We start from the raw sequence: 22,048 nt of genomic DNA on the forward strand, positions 1-22,048 counted from the left end.
TATATATTCAATGTATTAATTAACTAAATAAAATTAACATATTAATTAATTTTCAAAACCATACAAGAAAGAATATTCCATCAATATTTGTATCTCATGGGCCTTATCTCACCAAAAAGTTATTTTACTTTTAAAAGAGAGAAAAGTATCATAAATGCTAAATAAAACAGATATCCATTTAAGCAATGAACTGCAAGCAACAGATTAAGATTTAAAATGAATGATACTAGTTTCTGTTCAATAGCTACATTCAAATTCTTTAACAATTACTGAGGCACCAGGCACTATTTCAGGTTGTGGAGACACAATAAACAACCAGACACAAGGCCTTTGCCATCATGAGGCTTTTATCACAATGTCTACAACAGATAACAATAAACAGATAATTAACAAGACTCAGATTACAATGAGTGTGATAAAGGAAATAAGAGTGATGAGGTAGGTGGGGGAATATCAGGAAAGGTCTCTCTCAAGAGGCATCAGAGCTGAGACCCGAATGAGGGTAAAGAGGCAGCCAAGCAGGCGTTAAGTGCAGAGCACTGGAGCGAGGCCCCATCACAGAAACAAGCCTGGTGTGGTAGAGGAAGCACAGCCAGTGTGACTGGAGAGCAGTGAGCCAAGGACAGTGACAGGACATGAGGTCAAGGAGGGAGACACGTGCCAGGTCACAGCAGGCCACAGGAAGGGTGTGGACTTTCTTCTAAAGGTGATGGGCAACAACTGAAGGGTTTAAATAAACCAGGGGAGGGACGTGATCTAATTTACATTAAAGGATCACTCAGGCTGCCCTGTAAAGAACAGATTGCAGAGGGGCAAGAGTTGAAGCAGGAAGTTCAGTTAGAAGGCACCAGGCTAAGCGCAGATAGGATAAAACTCAGACAGAAGCAGATGAACATGGAATAGCTTTTGGAATTAGAGCCCTATCACTTGCGGATAGACTGGATGAGGTGTGAGCAAGCAGACAGAGAAAGAAAAACCAAGAATGCCTCAAAGAGCATGAATGCACTGAGATAAACTCACAGAGCTAGCATGGCACCTGCTGATTTATAATTCTAGGTGCCAGTGAGGAAGCACAAGGGATCCTGGCATTTGGTAAGGGGACCCGAGTGGAATACAAGTTATAACAGAGTGCTCGACTCAGAATCAGCAGAACTGGGCTCAGATCTGACTCCTTTCTGCTTTCTGACCTTAGGCCAGTCACCACTTCCCATTTATAAATGGGAATGACAACACTACCTCACTAGATTGCTGAAAGGAATAAACGTCCGGGGAAATACCTAGCAAGCAGGAGTGTCACTAAAAATCAACCCAAATACGTTATCCCCGCCAAACAATCTAGAGAGGCAGTGGGTTGATATTGCCAATAAACAACTCCTTAGCCTGATCTACAACAGCACTCATAAAAAACAGCTGCTATGACGTAAGTATGATCTAGTTCTAAATTCAATCTCACGCTAAGAATTTTGGTCACTGTTATTTTCCAAATCAGCAGTGTTACAATTTAAAAAAAATTATTTTTAAACCATAAATTTGTGATCTCAAATGACTGTATAGCAACTAGTAAACTTGCTTCTGTCATGCTCTCAGAGTCCAAAGATGTTTCATTATATTATAAAATGTCTATTCCCTTTTAGGAATAAATGTAAAGTTTAGTAGTCATTGTGATGTTTTATTAAAAAATGCTGGGTGGCGTAAAATAATGCCTCACAGGATTGGCTACAGTTTTACTTTCCTCAGCACAGGATGAACTCAAACTGGCAGAATGATATGGGAAACCACCTCTGGCCAGACAAGGGATATGGCAACAGACGGCAGGCTGAAAGTGGTACGGAAGGCCAAGGAGACCCCCAAATCTAGGCCTCAAGGGAACCTGCACTGCTCTAGCAGAAAATCTCAGCAGTCTACAGAGTGCCAGGGCTGTTTGTTTAATCCAGCTTTGCTTCAAGCACCATCATACCACAGATGGCACTGAAGGTAATTAAGAGCCTAGTTTCTGGGGTCAGACAGGTCTGAGTGATCACCATAGCTTAATGTCACTTAACCAGCTTTGCCCCTTTTGGTAAGCTCCTAAACCTAAGCCCCTAAAGCTCATGTTTCCCAATGTTGAAGATGGGATTAATGATACCTATACCTCACTGGGCTGTTTCAATGACATGATGCATGTAAACCACTTGGTACAGGGCCTGGCACACAGTGTCAATTACTATTAATAAGTGGCTCATTAATAAGTGGTTCACTCATTTTTCTTTTTCCATTTGAGGTAATACATACTCAAAGAAAAGTTGGAAAATTACAAGGAAATTATTAAGAAAAATTATCCAACGACTCCTGAAACTTTTAGGATTACAAACCTCAATTTTAAGATTCCCCAGCAAATTGTTTTTGATAGATCCAAACTGTTTTCTAAAAGGTCTACCAATTTATAGTTCCGTGAACCAAATATGACAGCACCCATTTCTGTACATTCAAAAATGGCTCACCTTTATTTTGTAGGTACTTATGCTCAGAAGCACTGAAGAACTAAAGTTCCCAACCTCAAAATGATCACTGGGACTATAGAATAAACACTGGATGGAGACTCTCTGTCCTCCTCGCTCCAAGAGGCTACCTGGGAAGTATCCGTGTCTGCAAAGATTCAGGGAGCAGCCTCTGAGCTATGTGGGCTCTGAGCTATGTGGGCTTTCTCCTTTGCTCAGAGCAGAACCATCCCAGTTAACCCTCAACAAGTTTAGCAAATGTTTCCTAACTCCTGGGTAGATCTCCAGTTAGGCAAACTAGAATGTTGGTGAAGCCTCTGAAATAATCTTCTACTAATCCCTTTAACATAACTTCTAAATTTTCTCCCAAAGATTCCTCTGCCTTTAGGTTTTCAAGCTTTAAAAGGGCTAAACCAGGTGGAACTTCAGCGTGCACAAAATTGGTAGCTTCATGCAAACGTCGGAGTACGTGTACATAAATAAGCATAAGGATGTGTACATGTGTATATTATGCATATTATACAAATATAAACTGAATATCGTATATGTGATTGCTGAACCAAGTAAAACTCGTAATTTCCAGGCAAAAGTAGAATGTTGGATCTGAAAGGAATCTTGTAAATCATCTCTAATCCAACCCTCTTTCAGTCAGAAGAGGAAATAAGGCCCAAAGAATGTAAATGTCCAGCCCCCAGAGTTAGTTCCCAACGGTCATCTTCTGAGCCCAGATCTGCTTCTAAATAGTGGTTTTCTCACAGCATTCCTTCTCTACCAAGATTTGAATAAATGCCTAGTAATGGAGCAATATTCCCATGAAACCCCGTTTTACCAAGACAGGCACTAGTACTGCTTTCCAGACAAATCACTTTTTATTTGCATTTCCCATTAAGGTATACAAAGGCCTCATGGTAGTAACTCTGCATGCTGATGCCATTTCTTTTACAAAGAAGAAACTGTGGTTCACGCAAGTTAAGTAATTTGTTCATAGGCTTGGGGACAGACAGGCTCTTCATTTCCTAGGTGTGTGATTTCGGTCAAGATACGTGACTCTCTGTATCTCAGTTTAAAGATTAATAATATGGAATAACATCTAAAGTCCCAGGGTTGATGGAAGAACTATACTTAGCGAAACACCTGATTGTAGTTATATAATATTATCAATACATGCTTGGCAAACACAGGACTAGAACTCAACTTGCGTAACAGATCTTGCTTGGTCCTTTCGACAACACAATTTAGGGCATTTGAAGACAATCCAGGGTGAGGAAGAGGCGGGGATGTACCTGAATAGCCGAGTGCAGCCAGAACTACAAGCTACGCGTCGCCCAGAGCTCACGGTCACTCGGTGAAATCACTATTCCAGGGGAGCTTTTCGTCAGTCACCGGGGAGGCACGGAGGGACGTTCCGGAGTCCGAGCAGTTCCCGCCGCCACTTCAGACTCACAAAGCGCGCCCGCTTTTCCGCAGCGTCGCCGAGGGGCAAGGTCGACGCTACCTAGGCCGGCCGCCGCCCGCTGCGGGGTCTGGTTAAGGCCTTTCTAAGGCCCGCGGACGTGAGGCAAGTAACCAACCCCTCAATAAGGAACCTCCAAGCCGCCGCCACCTCTGGGACTCAGTTCCCAGAGTAGGGACAAGCTCCGCCCCCGGCGACGGAGAGCTTCCGGTGTTCCCCCACGTGACGCAGCAGCCGCGCGAGCGAACCTCACATATTATTGGTCGCTGCCGTCCGATGGGCGGGGCGGGGCGCGACCTCCCGGAGCAGCCACCTCCGTCCGCCCGTGTCTCCGCCCCCTAGCTCCTCCATCTCCATGGTGACCGCTACCCGGTCACCCATGTGACCTCAAACCCTGAGTTGCGTCATTGTCTCTGAGCCGGAAGCGGTCATTCCTGCGCAGGTGCACGGCGACGACGCCCGGCTGGGCCGGCGCCTTAGAAGTTGGACCGGCCCCGGCCTGGGTCGGACGGTGGAGGTGATAGACCTCTGCTCGCCCCAGTAACGATGGCGGTGTTTCACGACGAGGTGGAGATCGAGGACTTCCAATATGACGAGGACTCGGAGACGTACTTCTACCCCTGCCCGTGTGGAGATAACTTCTGCATCACCAAGGTAACTCGGGGACCCGCCCGGCGACTCCTCGGAGCAGGCGCGCTTTCGCTCTGCCGAGTTCCTGCCGCCGATCCACGCGGCTCATAGTTATCCACGCCCTTTTTTATCCGTTTCTGAATTCCCCCAAATTTGATACTCCGCGCTGTCGGCGGCACTTGGTTCTGGCCTTTAGTCGGGCCGGAGCGGGGAGGGGAGGGTGTGGATGGCGCCATCCTTCCCAACTTAAGCTTCCACTTCCTGGGATACTCCTTTGGAGGAAGGTATGTGTTTTTGTCTTCCCAGGGGTTTTGAGGCGACTGAGCCTTGACTCACCCTCCTGGGTGTTTATCCCAAGTGACGCTTCCAGGGAAGAGTGGGGCTGGCATTTCTCTTGGAAGATGCTTTTGGTCCTCACATGCCTTGTGGGGAGGCCAGCCTCAAAGGAGCTTGCCCACAGAGGTGGGAGGGTTTGGGAGAAGGAGATCGCCAAGAGAAGACTTTGCTGACGGTGCGGTGTTCGATTTTGTTATAGGAAGATTTGGAGAATGGGGAAGACGTGGCAACGTGCCCTAGCTGCTCTCTCATTATAAAAGTGATTTATGACAAAGTAAGGAGTCAGATTTTAAAAGGTGGGGGAGGGTTGCAGGCACCTAGAATAGTCTGCCTGTGATAGGTAGGTGCAGAATGTTTTCTAATCTTGTGCTAGGTAAATGCTATGTTTTTTAAAACAAATTTTTAAAACCATTAATAAGCAGCTGTATAGTAAATTAAAATTTTAAAAGCTCAACTTGATTAACTCTTTTAGCTTTGGAGAAGACAATAAAGAAAACTGTTCTGTATCTAGTGAATATTATGATTACTTATTAAATAGAGGAAAATAATTATAAAGATTATTTAATTGACAGTGTTTATTCCTCCCTTATTTAATAAGCAATTAAAATTGTTTAGAGCTCTTGGACTTATTTTGAGGGAACATTTGTATAGTATCTCTTACCTGGCTTATACATCGAACTCTGCATTATCTTGTTTGAGATGTAAGTCATAGTTGCAATTTTACAATTTTCATTTTAGTCTTTAGTTGTCCTGCTGTTTTCACCCAAGGATTATTGACAATAGAAAACAAAATAAATGCCCACCCCAACTTTTGGTCAGTACTTTGAATGGAGTCTTAACTTCATAAGAAGCTTAACATTCTTTTCTCTGGGTTTTGGTTTTTGTTTTTGTTGTTGTTGATATAATTGTCATATAACAAAGCTTAACATTCTTAAGGATGAACTCTAAAATGAGTATAGGCAAGGCGGGGGAACAAGGCACATACCTCATGACATAAGCAGGCTATAGTTTAGACGACACTTAAGAGGTTTACTGATTTATTCTTGCATTTAAATGTGTTCTGGAACAAAAAGAAAACAGGGTAAGGGTGAGCGGGAGTGCTGGTATGAGAAGAGATTGCAATTTTAAATCGGGTGATCACGTACTGTAGGCTGTTTAGTAGCATCCCTGACCTCTACCCATTAGATGCCAGTAGCACCCCGCAGCATGTCAACCCAGAATGTCTCCACACATTGCCAAATATCCCCAGAGACAAAAACAACACCTCCTCCCCGCTACCTCTCGAGAACCTTGTGTTAGAGCAGGAAGGCACAGGGCCATTTTAAAGAATATGGAGCATCGTGTTGGTGGTGGACCATAAACTCTGAAGAACACAGTGGGAGGGTTCCAGGTGCTGGGCAGGAGTCAGAGATCAATAGGGACAGAATACAGGCTGATCCTTATGGGGATCAGACTGCAGGAGATGAGGGGTAACCTGGGAGGCAGAGGTTTCTTGGGCTGGCTGGTGTAAGCCAGGCTAAATCATCAGAGATTGAACTTCATTTACAAAATAGCTAATTTGCAGATTATCTATGTTGGGAAACATAAAGAGCTATCCCTTTAGTTGAAAAAAGTAATTACTTTGAAGAGGGCAGGTATTTGAGTGACCAAATATTGAAGTGGAGAAGTAGTAGTGCAAATAGTAATTAATACAGAAACTTAAAAGGTGTGATGTCTGTTTTATAAATGTGATTTCTGAGAAATGGGTGCTCTGTAGTGACGAGGGACATGTTTGTTTATAAGATGCATTAAATATGAATTCAGGACTAAAAACTGATACATTTTTAAGATTATGATTCTGCTGCTGGCATTGACTCATTGAACAAGAATGAAGTGATAGAGCAAAGGAAAAACTTAGATTAGCAGAGCTGGATTGATTCTGTAACAAAATGAGTTTATCTTTGATGCATCTGTGACACAGACACTCCGTGATTAATATAATTTCTTGTTCTGTCTTAGGATCAGTTTATGTGTGGAGAGACAGTCCCGGCCCCTTCCACCAACAAAGAGCTAGTTAAGTGCTGAAGCAGACTTTAGGATTCCAAAGCCTGAATTTTGGGGAATGAGCCAAATTGGAAAAATCAAATGCAAAGTCACTGGCTTCTTCATGGGGACAGTCATTTTGTAGTTTGGTGTTCCATAGAGTGTGGATTCTTTCCATCGGCTGCCAAGTTCATCTCCAGTTGAAGAAGCAAGTCCACCACATGACATACGCGGATTTTGTGCCAAAACTTTGAATTGGATGGGCTCTTAATTTTCCATCCGAACTTAAAAGAAGATAATTTCAAATCAGTGCTTTCTTTCACTCAATTTTGTTATTTTTATATCTTACACATAATTACTTCATTATCTGACAACAGCTTCATCTACCTCAAAGTCATTAGGATTCTTTAATTTTAAAAAAGATTTTATTTTTTAGTTGGTTATTAAGATTATTAAAATCAGCCCTTTCTTTGTAGTTTGACATCAGCTCTGCTGTTCTAAACTGAAGGAAATCAGTTGCCTTCAGTCAGTCGGGACTGTACCTTCAGTTGGCCAGGCCAGTTTTCAAGAGCTGGCCATGAGTCAGATGTCTGTGTTCTGTTAAGCATGTCATTTCCATTATACTTCATACACTGGGTTCTGGTCATGGTGTTAAAGAGAAAATATACTGAGCTCACAATTTGTCCAGAGTTAAAAGGTAGTGAGTAAGAAGAAAAGTCAAAAAGTGAAATGATCAAAGAATATGGAATTTCCTTATCAATATTCTGCATGTTCCTTGAAAATCAGGACAAGATAAAAAGAAAAACAGCCAAAGAAAGTGAAATTGGTAACGGAGGAGAGGAGAAAAATATGCCTACTTTTAGTAAATTAACTGCTTGAGTGGTTACAGAGCAAGTAACATTTCTGAATCTGGGTTCTTGTGTGTGTATTTGTTTTTAGATAAGGCTAAGGAAATTTCACTCTAGGTAGGGGTTAATGTCAAGTCTTCATGGCTAGCGGCCCTGCTTTCAGCATTACCACCAAATCAAGTTACTAGTCCTAAAAGGTAAAGCTTCCACAGCAACTCTTGTATTTGCTGAGGAGGAACTTAAGAATGAGATGCCTGTTCCAATTAAATATGCCCCTGAGGGCCCATCTAATAAGCCTCTATAAGCTGCAACCACATCAGACATTCACTCTTGCCCTGGAGAAAAAGAAACATACAAAGATAGGCTATCGGTCTTCCTTTGCTACAGCCCTGAGAATAGCAAGAAATAGAACCACTTGCACAGAAATGCCAAAATTCCCTTTATATACACACCTCTGCTGTGTGTACATAAAGCTAAACTCACCTGTGTCTGGTGGGTTGCTCTGTAAATGGCTTCTGCAGTTAGAAAAATAGCTTGCCAGCATGTGAGCATTTTATTACTAACTGATAAATGTGCAGCATACTCACTGGGGGTTTAAATTAAAACAGGCCAGTGGCCTTTTTTCCCCGGCCAACAGCATGGCTATGTGAAGCCATTAGGCTGAGACATAAATCACCAAAAACTGTATGCCAGAACTGCTTGGTACATTATGCGAAGCATATGGCGTGTTGATATGTTGAGAAATCTCATCGCTGTTTGGGACACTGACACCCCAGAAGTAATCCACAGTTGCTTTGGAACGAGTGACGGCTCAGGTGAACAGAGCAGGGTGTGTGCTGACTGGTGGGGATGAGCTACAGAGAGAAACGAACTGTCCCATACTCAGATCTGATGGTTTCGTAGATACTGGTAACTGATGATGAATTTCAAACAAGAACAGACATCCCTGATGTCACTTACACTGTGAGCGTAGAAGAGCAGGAAGAAAAGTTGCCCAAGTCCAAACGTCCCAGGAGAAAAGCCAGCGCCACTGGCGATTGGTGATAATGTGATAACGGGAATGATTTCATTCCAAAGCAGCTGAGTTGCTAAATCTGTTAACCACAAAAGAACACATCAGGATTTAATCCTGTGTTAAGCAGAAAGTAAAACCAGGGTCTGACAGATACGACTTGAGTTCAGTGTGGTGTATATGCCTTGTTTAGCTTCACAGACATTTCAGAGACCCTCTGAGGACTGAGTTGTAATCCAGGCTCTGTCTCTTGCTGCCTTGGTAATCTTTGGCAAGACCAGTGGATTCCTCATCCGTACAATTAGGAGACTGGATCAGGGTATTTCTAAACTCAGTACTATAATTTCAGGCTTCATAGTTTGCAGGAGCTGGAATGGTAATTGAAACCTTTTTAAACTAAACATGGGCTGAAGATGAATTACAGAGAAAGACACTCCATTCTTCAGTAACTCCATGTCAAAGGATTCTGCATATACTTTAGTGTACACAGTCAGAAACCTTTTTATTGGAAAGCACCTAACATTTTTGACAACTGTACATATTAATTTATTACCAGAATAAATTGTATTGGCATGCTAAATAAAGCCAGATTATTTACATCCATTTGTTTTCATGTAGTTTTTTTTCCCCTAAATACGAACATTATGTATTAAAAGGTTATAATGTGATTTTTATATGAGGTAGAAATCTTTAACCCGCTTTAGAACTTTGTAAGGTTTCTGTTGTGGACAGTACAGTTTTTAAGTAGGAAAGAAATTGCCACTGTTTCTACTGTTTGGCCACATGGGTTTCAGTTCTGGATTTTTATTATTAGTTGGAAAAAAATAGCTTTGAAGTAAGCGGCAGAAAGGCAGATACAGTTGACTGTAAGTAATTCAGTTTATTGCTGGGAAGGAAGGCTGGTATTTAAGACTGATGATCAGTTCTTACCAGTGCTTTGAGAGCCCAGCTCTAGTTAGGGCACAGTTTGAATCTCAGTTCCTCCACTGTGATCTTGGACAGGTTTCTTTTTGTATCTCTATGTCCTGGAATGTGAAATGTAGACCATAATAGTACCTTTTCCCCAGCATTGCCCTGTGGATTCCTTCATTCAGCAAGGGTCTGTGGAGTGCTTGCCACATGGTGGACACTAAGTGAGGAAGACAGGTTGGTTTCTGCCATCGTGGAGCTTCCTTGCAACTAGAAGAGAGGAAGTAAGAGAACAGGCTGTGTTTAGGGCCCAGGAGGAAACAAACCATGTGGTGTGATACAGGTGCCTTTCTAAAGAATAGATGAAAGGCTTCTCAGGTCTGGCACCTTTTCTGAGACCTGAAGGATGAGAATGAAGCAGCCTTGTGAAAATGATTACATTAGCTAATGACTAAAACATTTAGCACAATGCCTGTCATACGTGCAAAAACAAAGTTATCTACTCTAATACCGAAAGGAATTCATTGTTTTGAGCACTGACAATATTATTAGAATAAATACGAAAAGTGCAAAGTATTGGACACCCTTTGCCCACACGTACTGAATCTCTCTGGGCTTGGGTTTTGACAAGCCCTCCAGGTGGTTCTGATGCAGCTAACGTTTGAGAAGCACGGGTTGAGCACTGGCGTTCGAACTTGGCAATGCACTAGAACCACCTGAGGAGCTTTTAAAAGCCGTGCTGCCCAAGAGAGGCTGATTTATTTGGTCTAGGTGCAGCTTGAACGTCAGGAATAGTACAGTCTCCCTTGTGATTCTAACGTGAAGACCAAGCTGAGAACCAGTAGACTCAGCTGGAAAAGAAAATTCATAATCACAAAGTAAGAAGGATCCAGTTTTTTCAATGGTCACACCTTGTTTGCACGTGAAACAGGTGTGGGCTCAGTCGGCCACTTGCTTTGTGTCCAGACATACAATCAGCCTTAACAAGTGACCGCAGAGCCCAAGCTGGGCTAATGACCCCAGTGGGAGAGCCCCAATCTGGGTAGCCCCCTAGCTGCGCCCCCTGCTTAAACAATCACATTTTCCCAGAACTCACTCTGGCTGCTAATTACACACCTTACAGAAGTGACAGCTTCTGCATGTGTAAGTAATTAGGATTGCTTTAACTCCATTCCCTACTTCCTACAAAGCAAATTGCTCATGATTGCATACTACATTGGGAAACCATTTTACAAATTATTCCTTCTTAAGAGTTTAAAACAAAGGACACATGAAAGGGACTTCCCTGGTGGCGCAGTGGTTAAGAATATACCTGCCAATGCAGGGGACACGGGTTCGAGCCCTGATCCAGGAAGATCCCACATGCCGCGGATCAACTAAGCCCGTGCACCACAACTACTGAGCCTGCACTCTAGAGCCCGGGAGCCACAACTACTGAGCCCACATGCTGCAGCTACTGAAACCCGTGTTCCTAGAGCCTGTTCTCGGCAACAGGAGAAGCCATCGCAATGAGAAGCCTGCACACCACAACCGAGAGTAGCCCCCGCTCGCCACAACTAGAGAAAGCTCACATGCAGCAACGAAGACCCAACGTGGCCAAAAATAAATAATTTATATATTTTAAAAAAGGACATATAAAAAAGAAATCACAGTTAAAAATACTAGCTCACAAAATTCTTAAAATGGGGGAGGGATATCCAAGGAAGGCAGCCATCTTGGTCCTGGCAAACGAGGGGTATTTGATGGGGCAAGGGGTTCCATACGAAGTGACTCCCAAATAGAGGTGAATGTCTAGTAAGGGGTGGGGCATCTCAGTATGTGGCACAGAGCCCAGGCACTCCTTCAGGGGGTCAACACTTGGGACTGAGACTGGCAAGCAGGACCCAGTCACTAGGCAAAGATTTGGGGCCAGACTTCATTTTTAGAGGGGAATTGAGCTCTTTCCTGTACGTTTGGGCAAAGATTAACGCCAAGACTGAGGGTGCGGAAGAGGGGAAACAGACTCTTAATGGGCACCACCTGTGTTCTAGGCTCTTTCCATGAGGGCGGGACAGGGCACCCAGGGACACCCCAGAGGGCATTGGGTCCCAGTCTACTATCCCAAATGGCAGAACCTGAACTATTACTGTAGCCAGCAGGTATCTGTGAACTACCAACTGGTGATGATGAAAGAGTGAACTGGCGAGGGTGAGGGCTTTGGACCATTTAATGAGATTAAGTGAAATAATACACGTAAAGCAGTGAGCACAGTGTTTGCCCATAGTAAGAGCTCAATAAAAAATAGTTTAATCGTACTTACTTTTTGCTCTATCAGAAATGACCCAAGACTTACGGTCTGAGGAACTTGCCTGAATTTAAAGGTTAAGACAGCACAGCACTCAGCCATGATGTGTCAGGGGTCAACCCAGAAAAGCAAAAGAGCCACGAGCAGTAGAGGACGAGGGATTTGTCTGAGGGTTAGGCTTTATGTGGTTGTGCGAGCGAGAAGGAGGCATCAAGGCTGTTATCTCTGCGTCTGGTCTTGAGACTAAAGTAGCTACACGTCAGCCAAACTTGGTGTGAACAAAAGAAAATACAAACTGGAGCTACATCTGTCTCTCCCCACTGCCAACCTTGACTCAGTGGGTGATGTCTGTAGGAGGCTGGCACCCTTCACCAGGGAACTGCATAAGTAGTTGGCGCAGAACAAGGCAGAGGTGGCAACAGTGTGTGTGAGCACCCACTGACCTGCTGCCCTGCTCCAACCTTCCGAACATAAAAATATGTCTGCTGCTTTCCTTCTCATTTCCAATGTTTTTTTTTTTTTGGTCGAGCAGCTTGCGGGATCTTAGTTCTCCGACCAGGGATTGAACCCGAGCCCTGGCAGTGAGAGCACCGAGTCCTAACCACTGGACCACCAGGGAATTCCCTCATTTCCAAATCTTGCACAAAATTTCTCTGGTGGTCGATGCTCACCCAGGACCATACAGAGAAGGGAATTCTGCAAAATGTAGTCCTATAGTCCCAGTTTAGCCGATTGCCACCATACACAATGTTGGGGAAGCCGAGGCAGGGGTGGGACACCATTTTTGTTTTTAAACAGGTAAAGTGATGATAGCATGACGTCATTTAGATCACACTGTGGTGTTGATTTCATTATCCCCATGTTAACTGAAACATTAGATCAAGTCAGCCTCTCTTGCTGGCCAGACATCAGACAACAGTTCCATGAGATTAATTTTTGCTACACTTGCGTTGTGAGATGAGCAAGGTTTTGGCTGTGTTTTCTGCATTCAAATTTAGAGCAATGTCATTCTGGTAATAATAGGTTAATATTTCCAAAGTCTGCTCTATATATCCACATGAAGGGATTTATTAGCTCTAATTCTAGAGAGAGATGGGACATATGTTCATACAATGTCATTCAAAGTGAGATGTAATACCCCTGGGAACCTAGACTACCCCCGCCCCCCGCCTCCCCTTACTGATGGATCTGGTATCCTGGTTGCGGGAATTTGGGGATGATGCGTTTTGAGTGTTTTTATTGCAACAAATTCCCTGATACATTTCAGTGGTGTCCAACAGTTTGTTATCCGGACCATTTCAAATCAGGTGAGAAGCTCACACGTTAAGTCTGACATGATCTGCATGGCCAGGCCTGAAAACTTGAACTTTGGACCTTGAACAGAATCTGCCAGATATAGTTTTTATATTCCTGGCAAAATATGGCCTACTCAGGACTTGTCCATCTAGCTTGGCTAAGCACTCGTCATATGATGCTGAGGTCAAGGGGGAAAAAATCCGTGAAGTTAGACATAAAAAAGGACTCTCTGCTTGTAGAAGTGTTAAGGTTATTAGTAGTTACCCACCAAAATGGATAAGCAGTGTCATTCAACCAATAAAGATGCTGCAAGCATTTTCTGTTTATGAGTTAGGCCTAATCTCTGTGCCAAGGGGGGATTTTACAAAAACAGAATTATATTACAGAGAAACTTTAAGAACAGGATGGAAATGCTTTTCACCAATAAGTGACACAGATGTAGGTATTGGTAGCTAAATGAGTGGAAACTTTGTTCTCTTTGCCGAACACACCCCTTACTCATCAGGAATCATAAGCAGTTAAGTTTTATCTGGACATCGTGAGGCAGAAGGGGGCCTGACCTCGGCCAGATGGCTCCTGTTTTCCTCGCTTGCACACGTGTTCCTCCCCATCTGTGGACTCAGTGGGGCAGGGCCCTGGGCAAAGTGGCCAAGGACAGTACTGGTCACCTGGGCAGGCCTTGGTCTCTCCACTGTAATACAGGGGGGGGGGAGTTGAAGGAATGATTTCAGACATCTTAGCTCTGTTCTGATGTGACATTGAGTGCGTGAATGACTATTTCCAGTGTCCGATGAACTTGTCCTCTCGAGCCTGCAGGGGCCACCTTGAGGTGACAGCCGTGCTTTGGGCTGGGAAGCGGGGTCAGGAAGAGAGGAGTGGAGGAGAGCAGCCCTCGCAGGAATGACTGTGAATGACAGCGGCCAGGGCCTGTCGGGAGAGCCAGAGCCCCACTGGACACGAGTGTGGGTAGCCCAAGCCCTGGCAGCTTGCAGAAGGACATGTGTGGCCAAAACCTCTCTGTCCCACGTGTCCTTTTTCCCAGGGGGCAGCCTACTTAATGCAAATGCCACCTGTGGGACCTTCAGCCCAGGTCTGGGGCAAACTCGCCCGCTGGTTACTGGCCTCAGCATCTCAAGACACACTTAGCCAGGCCTTTGAGTTCCAGGGCTGCCCTGTCCAACATGGTAGCTAAAGTTCATATTTCAATTAAGAGGAAATAAAATTAAGAAGTCAATTCCTCAGCCATACTACCATATTTCAAGTACTCATGTACACATGCTGCTGTGGCCTGTGGCTACCATATCGGACGGTCCAAGTAAAGAACATTTCCATCATCACAGGAAGTTCTACTGGAGAGCTCTGTTCCAGAATTCGCCAGAGTGCTCATATACTGAAGAAACATAAAACACCTCTCTGGACTTCCTCTTCTTCTATTACGTTTCTTTCTTTGCTTGCATTGGAATACCTTGGCCATAGATTCTTTTTTTTTTTTAATTAATTAATTTATTTATTTATCTTTGGCTGCTTTGGGTCTTCGTTGCTGCGTGCGAGCTTTCTCTAGTTGTGGTGAGTGGGGGCTACTCTTTGTTGCGGTGCGCGGGCTTCTCATTGCGGTGGCTTCTCTTGTTGCAGAGCACAGGCTCTAGGCGTGCGGGCTTCAGTAGTTGTGGCTCACGGGCTCTAGAGCGCAGGCTCAGTAGTTGTGGCGCACGGGCTTAGTTGCTCCGCAGCATGTGGGATCCTCCCGGACCAGGGCTTGAACCCGTGTCCCCCGCATTGACAGGCGGATTCTTAACCACTGCACCACCAGGGAAGTCCCCATAGATTCTTAGAGACATTTGATATCGAAGACCTGGGTTCAAGCCTCAGCTTCCCCACATCAAGTTTAGGAGGGTTACTTAGTCTGTTTCTGTGTCAATAAAACGAGGATAATTAACCACCTCCCTGGGTTGGGAAAATCAGACGGGATAATAAACAGGAAGTTGCTGATAAGCCCCATGCACTGTACATATTCTCACCAAGCGATGCACGAAGAGAAAAGGGAGGGGTGATAGCCATTAAAATTCTGTCAAAAAAAGAGGTGGTTTTTGGAATAATATTGGTGGTTTTTCAGAAGGGACTGTAAAGGTAAAATAATGACACTTCCTCTGAGAAGAGAGGCCACTCCTTCCCACTCCCCTCTCCTTAGTGGGTCTTTTTGAAAACATTAATAGGCCTGATAAGAAGCCCAACCTTTTGATTTTATAATGCAAGGTCAAGGGCCTTCGGATCCTTACAACCATAGACACACATTGTGCAAATGAACTCAGAGCCTCTGGAGGTGGACAGGAGGCAATCACGTGGTCCACCCATCTGCCTCTCAAAGGGATGAGAGACGTTCTCATCGTTCCTTCTTCTACTATACTGCATAAACTCATAGGAAATTCTGTCCAGACTCTGAAGTCACTTTCGTGTTACCTTAATGCACGTGAGTCTGTTAGTTCTTACCAATAATGAGCCATGTTTGCTGTCTTCTGTATTAGTACGGAGGGGTCTTTGTGTTGGCAGGATTGTTTTATTTGTCCAACAGGGCCAAAGGAGACTTGAGTTTCCCATGTGGAGTGGAGGTGGCGAGGGGAAAGCCCCCCTCTGGAGGTGATGGGCTCAGATTGGAGGGAAAGGCTGGGTTTCTGGCTGATTTCCCCTCCTGGGACGCCAGCATTTGAGACCCAACCAGAAGAGAGAAGGTGCTCTGGTTTTCAGGAGCCCAGTAGGGATGTAGCCCAGGAAAGGAGAGGGGTAGCCTGCTAAGTGTGTGGCAGACTCACTGATAACCCCAATCCTGTGATTTCTCCTATAAAAGTCCATGAAGTGAAGTTTCTATTTTAAGTGCTATGGGGCTTTGTCTTGCATGAGATTTCAAATCACTCTAACTTCGATGGCAACTAAGAAAAAGTCCTTTCAGTTTTCTAGAAGAAGCTGGGAAGGAGCCCCAAGTCCTACTGTGAATTAGTTGGGGAAGCAGGTGGCAGATTCTGGGAGCCTGTGTGCCTTTGTCAAAAGGGTAGTTGGCGATCAAGTGGGCTGCAAAGGACAAAGCAGGGGACGAGGGGCCCGGGGGCTGTAAGAACAAAGGAGCCCAGGGGCAGACAAGGGAGGGACCAGCCCTGCCTACAAACCTGGGGTTCACATTTGGGGCCGAAAAGCAAGTCAGCCGACAATTTCAAGGAAGAATTTGGTCAAAACAAATATCTACAATACATATATTCCAGTCAATATTCCTTCAAGGATTAGTAATTTTGCTACATCACGGGACATTCGACAACTGCTTTGCACATGTATACACTTTGGGACAACTTTCAGAATTTTCTATTATTTTCTGTTTATTTCTTATTCATATTTTGCCAATATTCTTGGTTCCACATTGTTTATAATTACAGGCGAGAGGCTCCGGGGCCGGGTACTGAGGGCAGGAAGGACAGAAATGTTGAAAAATAGGGGCTCCACTGGTACAAGTTAAATGTTCAACAATAGTTTTATTGTTTATTTTATTGTTTTGTCTCATTCTATAAGTAATGCAGCCCCATTATAGGAAAATCACAAAACACAAACAAAAGAAAATAAAGAACAAGAGCTCCTATAATTCCAACTTCCCTTGCCTCATTCCATTTCTGTTCCTCCCAGGGGGATTCTTTTTTTTCTCCTAGGAGTTGAAGGCACAACAGCCCTCAGACTGGCAGCTCCTCATTCCCCCCACCCCAGACCAAGTTCAGGAGGCCTCCTGCCCTCAGTACCTGGCCCCAGAGCCTCTCCCCGGACTCCTGCAGGTTGTCTGCACTTTGCTACACTCACTTTGTGTTATACTTCAAAATCCTTAAATGTAATTTTTTTTTTAGTTTATTTATTTATTTTTGGCTGAGTCGGGTCTTCGTTGCTGCACATGGGCTTTCTCTAGTTGCGGCGAGCGGGGGCTACTCTTCGTTGCAGTGCGGTGGCTTCTCTTGTTGCAGAGCATGGGCTCTAGGTGTGTGGGCTTCAGTAGTTGTGGCACATGGGCTCAGTAGTTGTGGCGCACGGGCTTCGTTGCTCCGTGCATGAGGGATCTTCCCGGATCAGGGCTCGAACCCATGTCCCCTGCATTGGCAGGCGAAGTCTTAACCACTGTGCCACTAGGGAAGTCCCCTTAAATGTAATTTTATATATGATCTTCTATCAGGTGTGTGTGTGTGTGTGTATGAAAGAAAGATACAGATACAGCAAGTGAGGGAGGGAAGGAAAGAGAGAGAGAGAAAGAGACAGAGACAGAGAGTCAGGGACAGAGACAGAGAGAGACACAAGGTAGATCTTTGGTGTTAAAAGATCTACAGATTGGGGTCAAGGGAAGCCCTGGAAATTTGGAGGGGGCAAGGGGATGGTGAGGGCCTTCTATGTTCTCAGGGTAGAGAAAAAAGTGTATTTCAATGGGAAACTATGTTTCATCTAGAGGTTAGATCACCTCCAATTTATCTGCTTCTAGACTCTGACTGTCTCTGAGCTGTTTTAACTCTGTAGTTGAGGGCAGCTGACAGCAACGCGAGGTCGCTCTTGTCTCTAAGTGTGCATGTCCTCTACTGCCCAGGAAAGGCTCAGTTGTTCGCCCTCCCACCGTGTGACAAGACCCGTTTTGCCTCCATTTATGTACGTATTCATGTCAATATTCCTCCTGTATAAGGTGTCTCTTTTGAACTGGTTATAGTCTCTACTGGTCCCACATGAAATCAATAAAATCTTTAACATGTGTTCATTTTATCTGTATGAGAGTCGTGATTTTACCATTTTGTCGAGAATTATTTTTGAATAGTTTTCCGAGGATTGAGGAGGGGTCAGCTGGAAAGTGAAGGGGGGAAGGGGTGAGCGACCTCTACACCTCTGGGCATGAAAGGAGTGGCTGATGGGGTCAAGGCACCCAGGTCATCTAAATCGCTATAGAAATGCACCTCTGTTTGGCTTACTATGTATTATTACTGATTTGGGCTCAGACTCTAGGAAGTCAGATATTAATGTGTAGAAGAGTAGTAAGTTCCAAGTGATTTTAGCCTGCTACAGATGCAAATGATTTCTATCCACCAAAAAATATAACTCCCAAAGGATTTATTGTCCTGTAAGAAGACATTATCTAATTTTGCAATCTATTTCAGCATCTTTTATTCTTCTTCTTCTCCTCCTCCCTGCCCCACCCCTCCTTCTTCTTGGCTTTATTTTGCTTCGTTTGCTTACTTTTTTGTTTTTCTTTGTTGGAAGGCAACATTCTTTTTGTCACTAACATTATGTCAGTCTTTCCTGTTCTTTGAACTAGCTTTACCAATCTGCTGATTCTGTCGTTAATGAGTTAAATAAATCATTGCCACATGCTTATTCTACTATGAAAGAGGGTCATAGTTTTTTTTTGGTTTTGGTTTTGGGTTTTTTTTGTGATACGCGGGCCTCTCACTGTCGTGGCCTCTCCCGTTGCGGAGCACAGGCTCCGGACGCGCAGGCTCAGCGGCCGTGGCTCACGGGCCCAGCCGCTCCGCGACACGTGGGATCTTCCCGGACCGGGGCACGAACCCATGTCCCCTGCATCGGCAGGTGGACTCCCAACCACTGTGCCCCCAGGGAAGCCCAGAGGGTCATACTTTTTAACTTTTTGAAATGTATACGTCGACAGTCTAGTTGCCAGCTCGTGGTCTGCATGATCCTGTCCCAAGGTCGCCCCAACCTGTTCTGTGCCTGGCACCGTGGCAGGTGCTGAAGTTAGGGGAAATGGAAGCAGACAGGCTCAAGAAATTCACACTTGTGGTCAGAGAAAAGTTGTTGGTTTGTTTCTTAAATCAATAATTAAAATGAAATGTAATAGGGCTTCCCTGGTGGTGCAGTGGTTGAGAGTCCGTCTGCCGATGCAGGTGACACAAAAAAAAAAAGAAATGTGATAACTGCTGGCTTAGAGGTGGCAGTGCTCTAGAGCAAGCGTGGACGAAAGGCAAGCTCAGATCCCCATTATGCGGGCCTTGCCCTTGCTCCTCTTTTCCCTTTTTCACAGGGAATCGTTAAGTTCCAGCTCAGTAGTCAGCATTGTCTTCTTCCTGGCTAGGAGCATCCTCACACCTCACATGACTCCAGTGTCCAGGCATTAGATGCTTCTGTGTTAAATGAGAAAAACTAATTTGAACAGCGTATCCTAAAGAAAGTCTGTTGTGAAATCCATCCAAAAATCTAATAAGTAGGAGTGATATCTGTTGGTGAATGAATTGGGTTATCTGAGGTGAAGCTGAGTTACTAAAGCAATAAGCAAATCAAGAAGAGAGCAATCTGGAAGGTTGTGAATGTGCCTTCTGGTTCCTAAAAAGCAGGATTAGCACTGAACAGAAAAATCCAATTAACCTTGGCCCATTTGCATTTTAGCACTCATTTTGGGTACGGGTGGGATGGTGGAGAGGACCTTGGTCATGGAAATGGAAGTTCTTTGCTCTAGTCTCAGTTTGGAAATCTTATCCCAGATTTTCTCTCTGAGCTTTAAAGACTTGGTGTGAGGTTAAATCATAGAATTAATGTTAAAGCACTCGTGATTTTGCCTCTACAAGACATTTGATAATGTCTGGAGACATTTTTAGTTTTCATAATTGGGTGGTGAGTGGTGCTCCTGGCATCTGTGTAGTAGGTACAGGGCAGGGATGCTCCGAAAAGTTCTGCAATGCGCATGGCAGCCCTCGAGCAAAGACTTATTTGGCCTCAAATGTTAATAGTGCTGAAGTTGATAAATCCTATCTAGGTCCATCTTCTTGGTTCTGTTTGACCCAGGGAATCTGATAAATGAGAGCTTTATGAAGACTGAGTTTCCTGAGTAGGTAGCTGATCTGGGGAGGTGTGGGTAGAGGATGTTGGGGAGTGCAGGTTCAGGTGATAACCTGGGTCCCTTGTGGTTACAGATGGAGTTGGTTGTCAGTTTTCACTGGTCTCAGTTCCCCAGTTGGTAGATGAATAGAGTGGGAGGGCATTGCTGTGGAATTTACAGAGATAGTTGGTACCTATGTTAGAAGGCCCCTCTGAGTGGCTGGGCTATAACCATAAGCTTTAGATGGGGTGACATATTGGTGTCTTATCAGTTTGTTAGATTTACAAAGACTCTTCCAGCTCATTTAAGTAAAGAAGAGTCACTTATTAAAAGTTTTTTTGGTTATCCGTTTTAAATATAGCAGTGTGTACATGTCAGTCCCAACAAGCACCTACTGTATAGCACTGGGAACTCTGCTCAATATTATGTAGCAACCTAAATGGGAAAAGAATTTGAAAAAGGATAGATATATATATAACTGAAGCACTTTGATGTAGACCTGAAACTATCACAATATTGATAATCAACTATACTCCAATATAAAATAAAAGTTTTAAAAAGTTATGTTTAAATTAAAAAAAGAAAAAAATGAAATGTGATAAGTCCCATAGTAGAGGTTTCAGAGTTAAAAACTAGATGCTCACAATAGCCCCTGCCTGACACCTCATCTTCCACATGATGGGTATTTTAAATCGTAGCTGGAATCTTCAGGGGGTGACTTGAGCTATCCAAGCCTGGTGATGCTTACAAAGAAATAAAATGGGAGTTTCCTCTCTGAATCACTTCACCTCATCAGGGCAGGACCAGCAGCCCAGTGGTTGTTAATTGTCCTGAAACATACTGGCGCTATTTGCTCTTCTTTTGACAGTCCCAGTAGCTTTCGTTGCCTTTTTTGGATAGTGGGTTTGGGAGTGAGGGTTTGCTTCTCCTTGTTTCACAAGCTGTTTTGTGAAGAAGAGGCGTGCTTAGTTCCGGCGCGTTGGCCTGTGTCTGATCCAGTCCGGCCACCAGATGGCGCAGTTTCGCCTCTCAGCGCCGCAGTGCCGCGTAGGATTGAGCTCTGACGCTACTGGATTTGAGTCCTTTGTTGCATTGTGACCTTGGGAAAGCCAGTTTCCCCTTCTGCAAATGAGGAATGGTGAAAATCACCTTGCAGGGCAGCTGTGAGGATTAAATAAGATGACAAAGGCTAAGCGCCTTGAACAGTTCAGACGCACAGTGGATGCTCTGTAATCCTGGCCCTTCTCTTTCCTCTTTCATTCATTCAGTGCACATTTATCAACCGGTGTTTCTATGCAATGGCTCATAAAGGCGCAGAGTGTCTTACACACACAACACACACACACACACACACTATTGTAGTTACTGGCATACAAGACACACCCTCTACCCTCCAGTACCTAAGTCATCCAAAATTTCCTCTCGTTCAAATGCATTTAGGTACAAAAAGCTACATTCTGAAGAGCTAAAATAATGGTAAATAAATAGCTAAAATAATGGTAAAATAACGGTAAAATAGCTAAAATAATGGTAAAAGCTAAAATAATGGTAAAAGACATAGCAGTTACTATGTGTTCCTACTATTCCCCACTGGGTTCCACTGTAGAGTATTATACAAACAAGATAATATGTTGCCCCATACAACCAACTTAAAATCCCTTTCAAAACATGTATGATGTTTTCCCCAGAGGAGGGACAGTGACGCTGGCTCAGGACAGCCCTAGGCTTGTGGGCCAATGTGCCCTGAGTGCAGCGTTGTGAAGGGAGGTTGTTAGAGCTGCATTGCGGGGGATTGCATGTAACACTAAGCACATCCATTTTTGTCACATGCAGTGCGGAGCCACAGCTGCCTTCTGAGTTGAGGAATGACAGGGCAACATTACCAGCCCCAAACCCTAGAAAAAGCAGTGTCTGTCTAAAGCTGGGGGGTAGATAATTTCATCCTTAATCCC

At 44.3% G+C, this 22,048-nt stretch overlaps 2 protein-coding genes across 4 annotated transcripts in view; one reads left to right on the top strand and one right to left on the bottom strand.

Moving 5' to 3' along the window:
- The window catches only part of OXNAD1 (oxidoreductase NAD binding domain containing 1), a 49,604-nt gene extending 45,488 nt beyond the window's left edge, over positions 1-4,116 (bottom strand). For both annotated transcript variants that reach the window (XM_024747984.1, XM_024747993.1), the window contains exon 1: positions 3,761-4,116. The gene's annotated coding sequence lies outside the window, so the exon portion shown is untranslated. The remainder of the gene's footprint in view (positions 1-3,760) is intronic.
- A 223-nt stretch (positions 4,117-4,339) lies between these two features.
- DPH3 (diphthamide biosynthesis 3) lies at positions 4,340-9,381 on the top strand. Of its 2 annotated transcripts, XM_024747925.1 has the most exons (3): positions 4,346-4,584; positions 5,096-5,170; positions 6,895-9,381. In XM_024747925.1, exons 1-3 carry the CDS (start codon positions 4,477-4,479, stop codon positions 6,958-6,960), a joined length of 249 nt encoding a protein of 82 aa, XP_024603693.1. In that variant the 5' UTR covers positions 4,346-4,476; the 3' UTR covers positions 6,961-9,381. The 2 variants fall into 2 exon arrangements, with proteins under 2 accessions (XP_024603702.1, XP_024603693.1); XM_024747934.1 differs by lacking the exon at positions 5,096-5,170 and having other exon boundaries at positions 4,340-4,584.
- Positions 9,382-22,048: the final 12,667 nt, after the last annotated feature.

Source organism: Neophocaena asiaeorientalis, unplaced genomic scaffold, assembly GCF_003031525.2.
Source record: "Neophocaena asiaeorientalis asiaeorientalis breed wild unplaced genomic scaffold, Neophocaena_asiaeorientalis_V1.1 scaffold33, whole genome shotgun sequence".
Classification (NCBI taxonomy): Eukaryota; Metazoa; Chordata; class Mammalia; order Artiodactyla; family Phocoenidae; genus Neophocaena; species Neophocaena asiaeorientalis.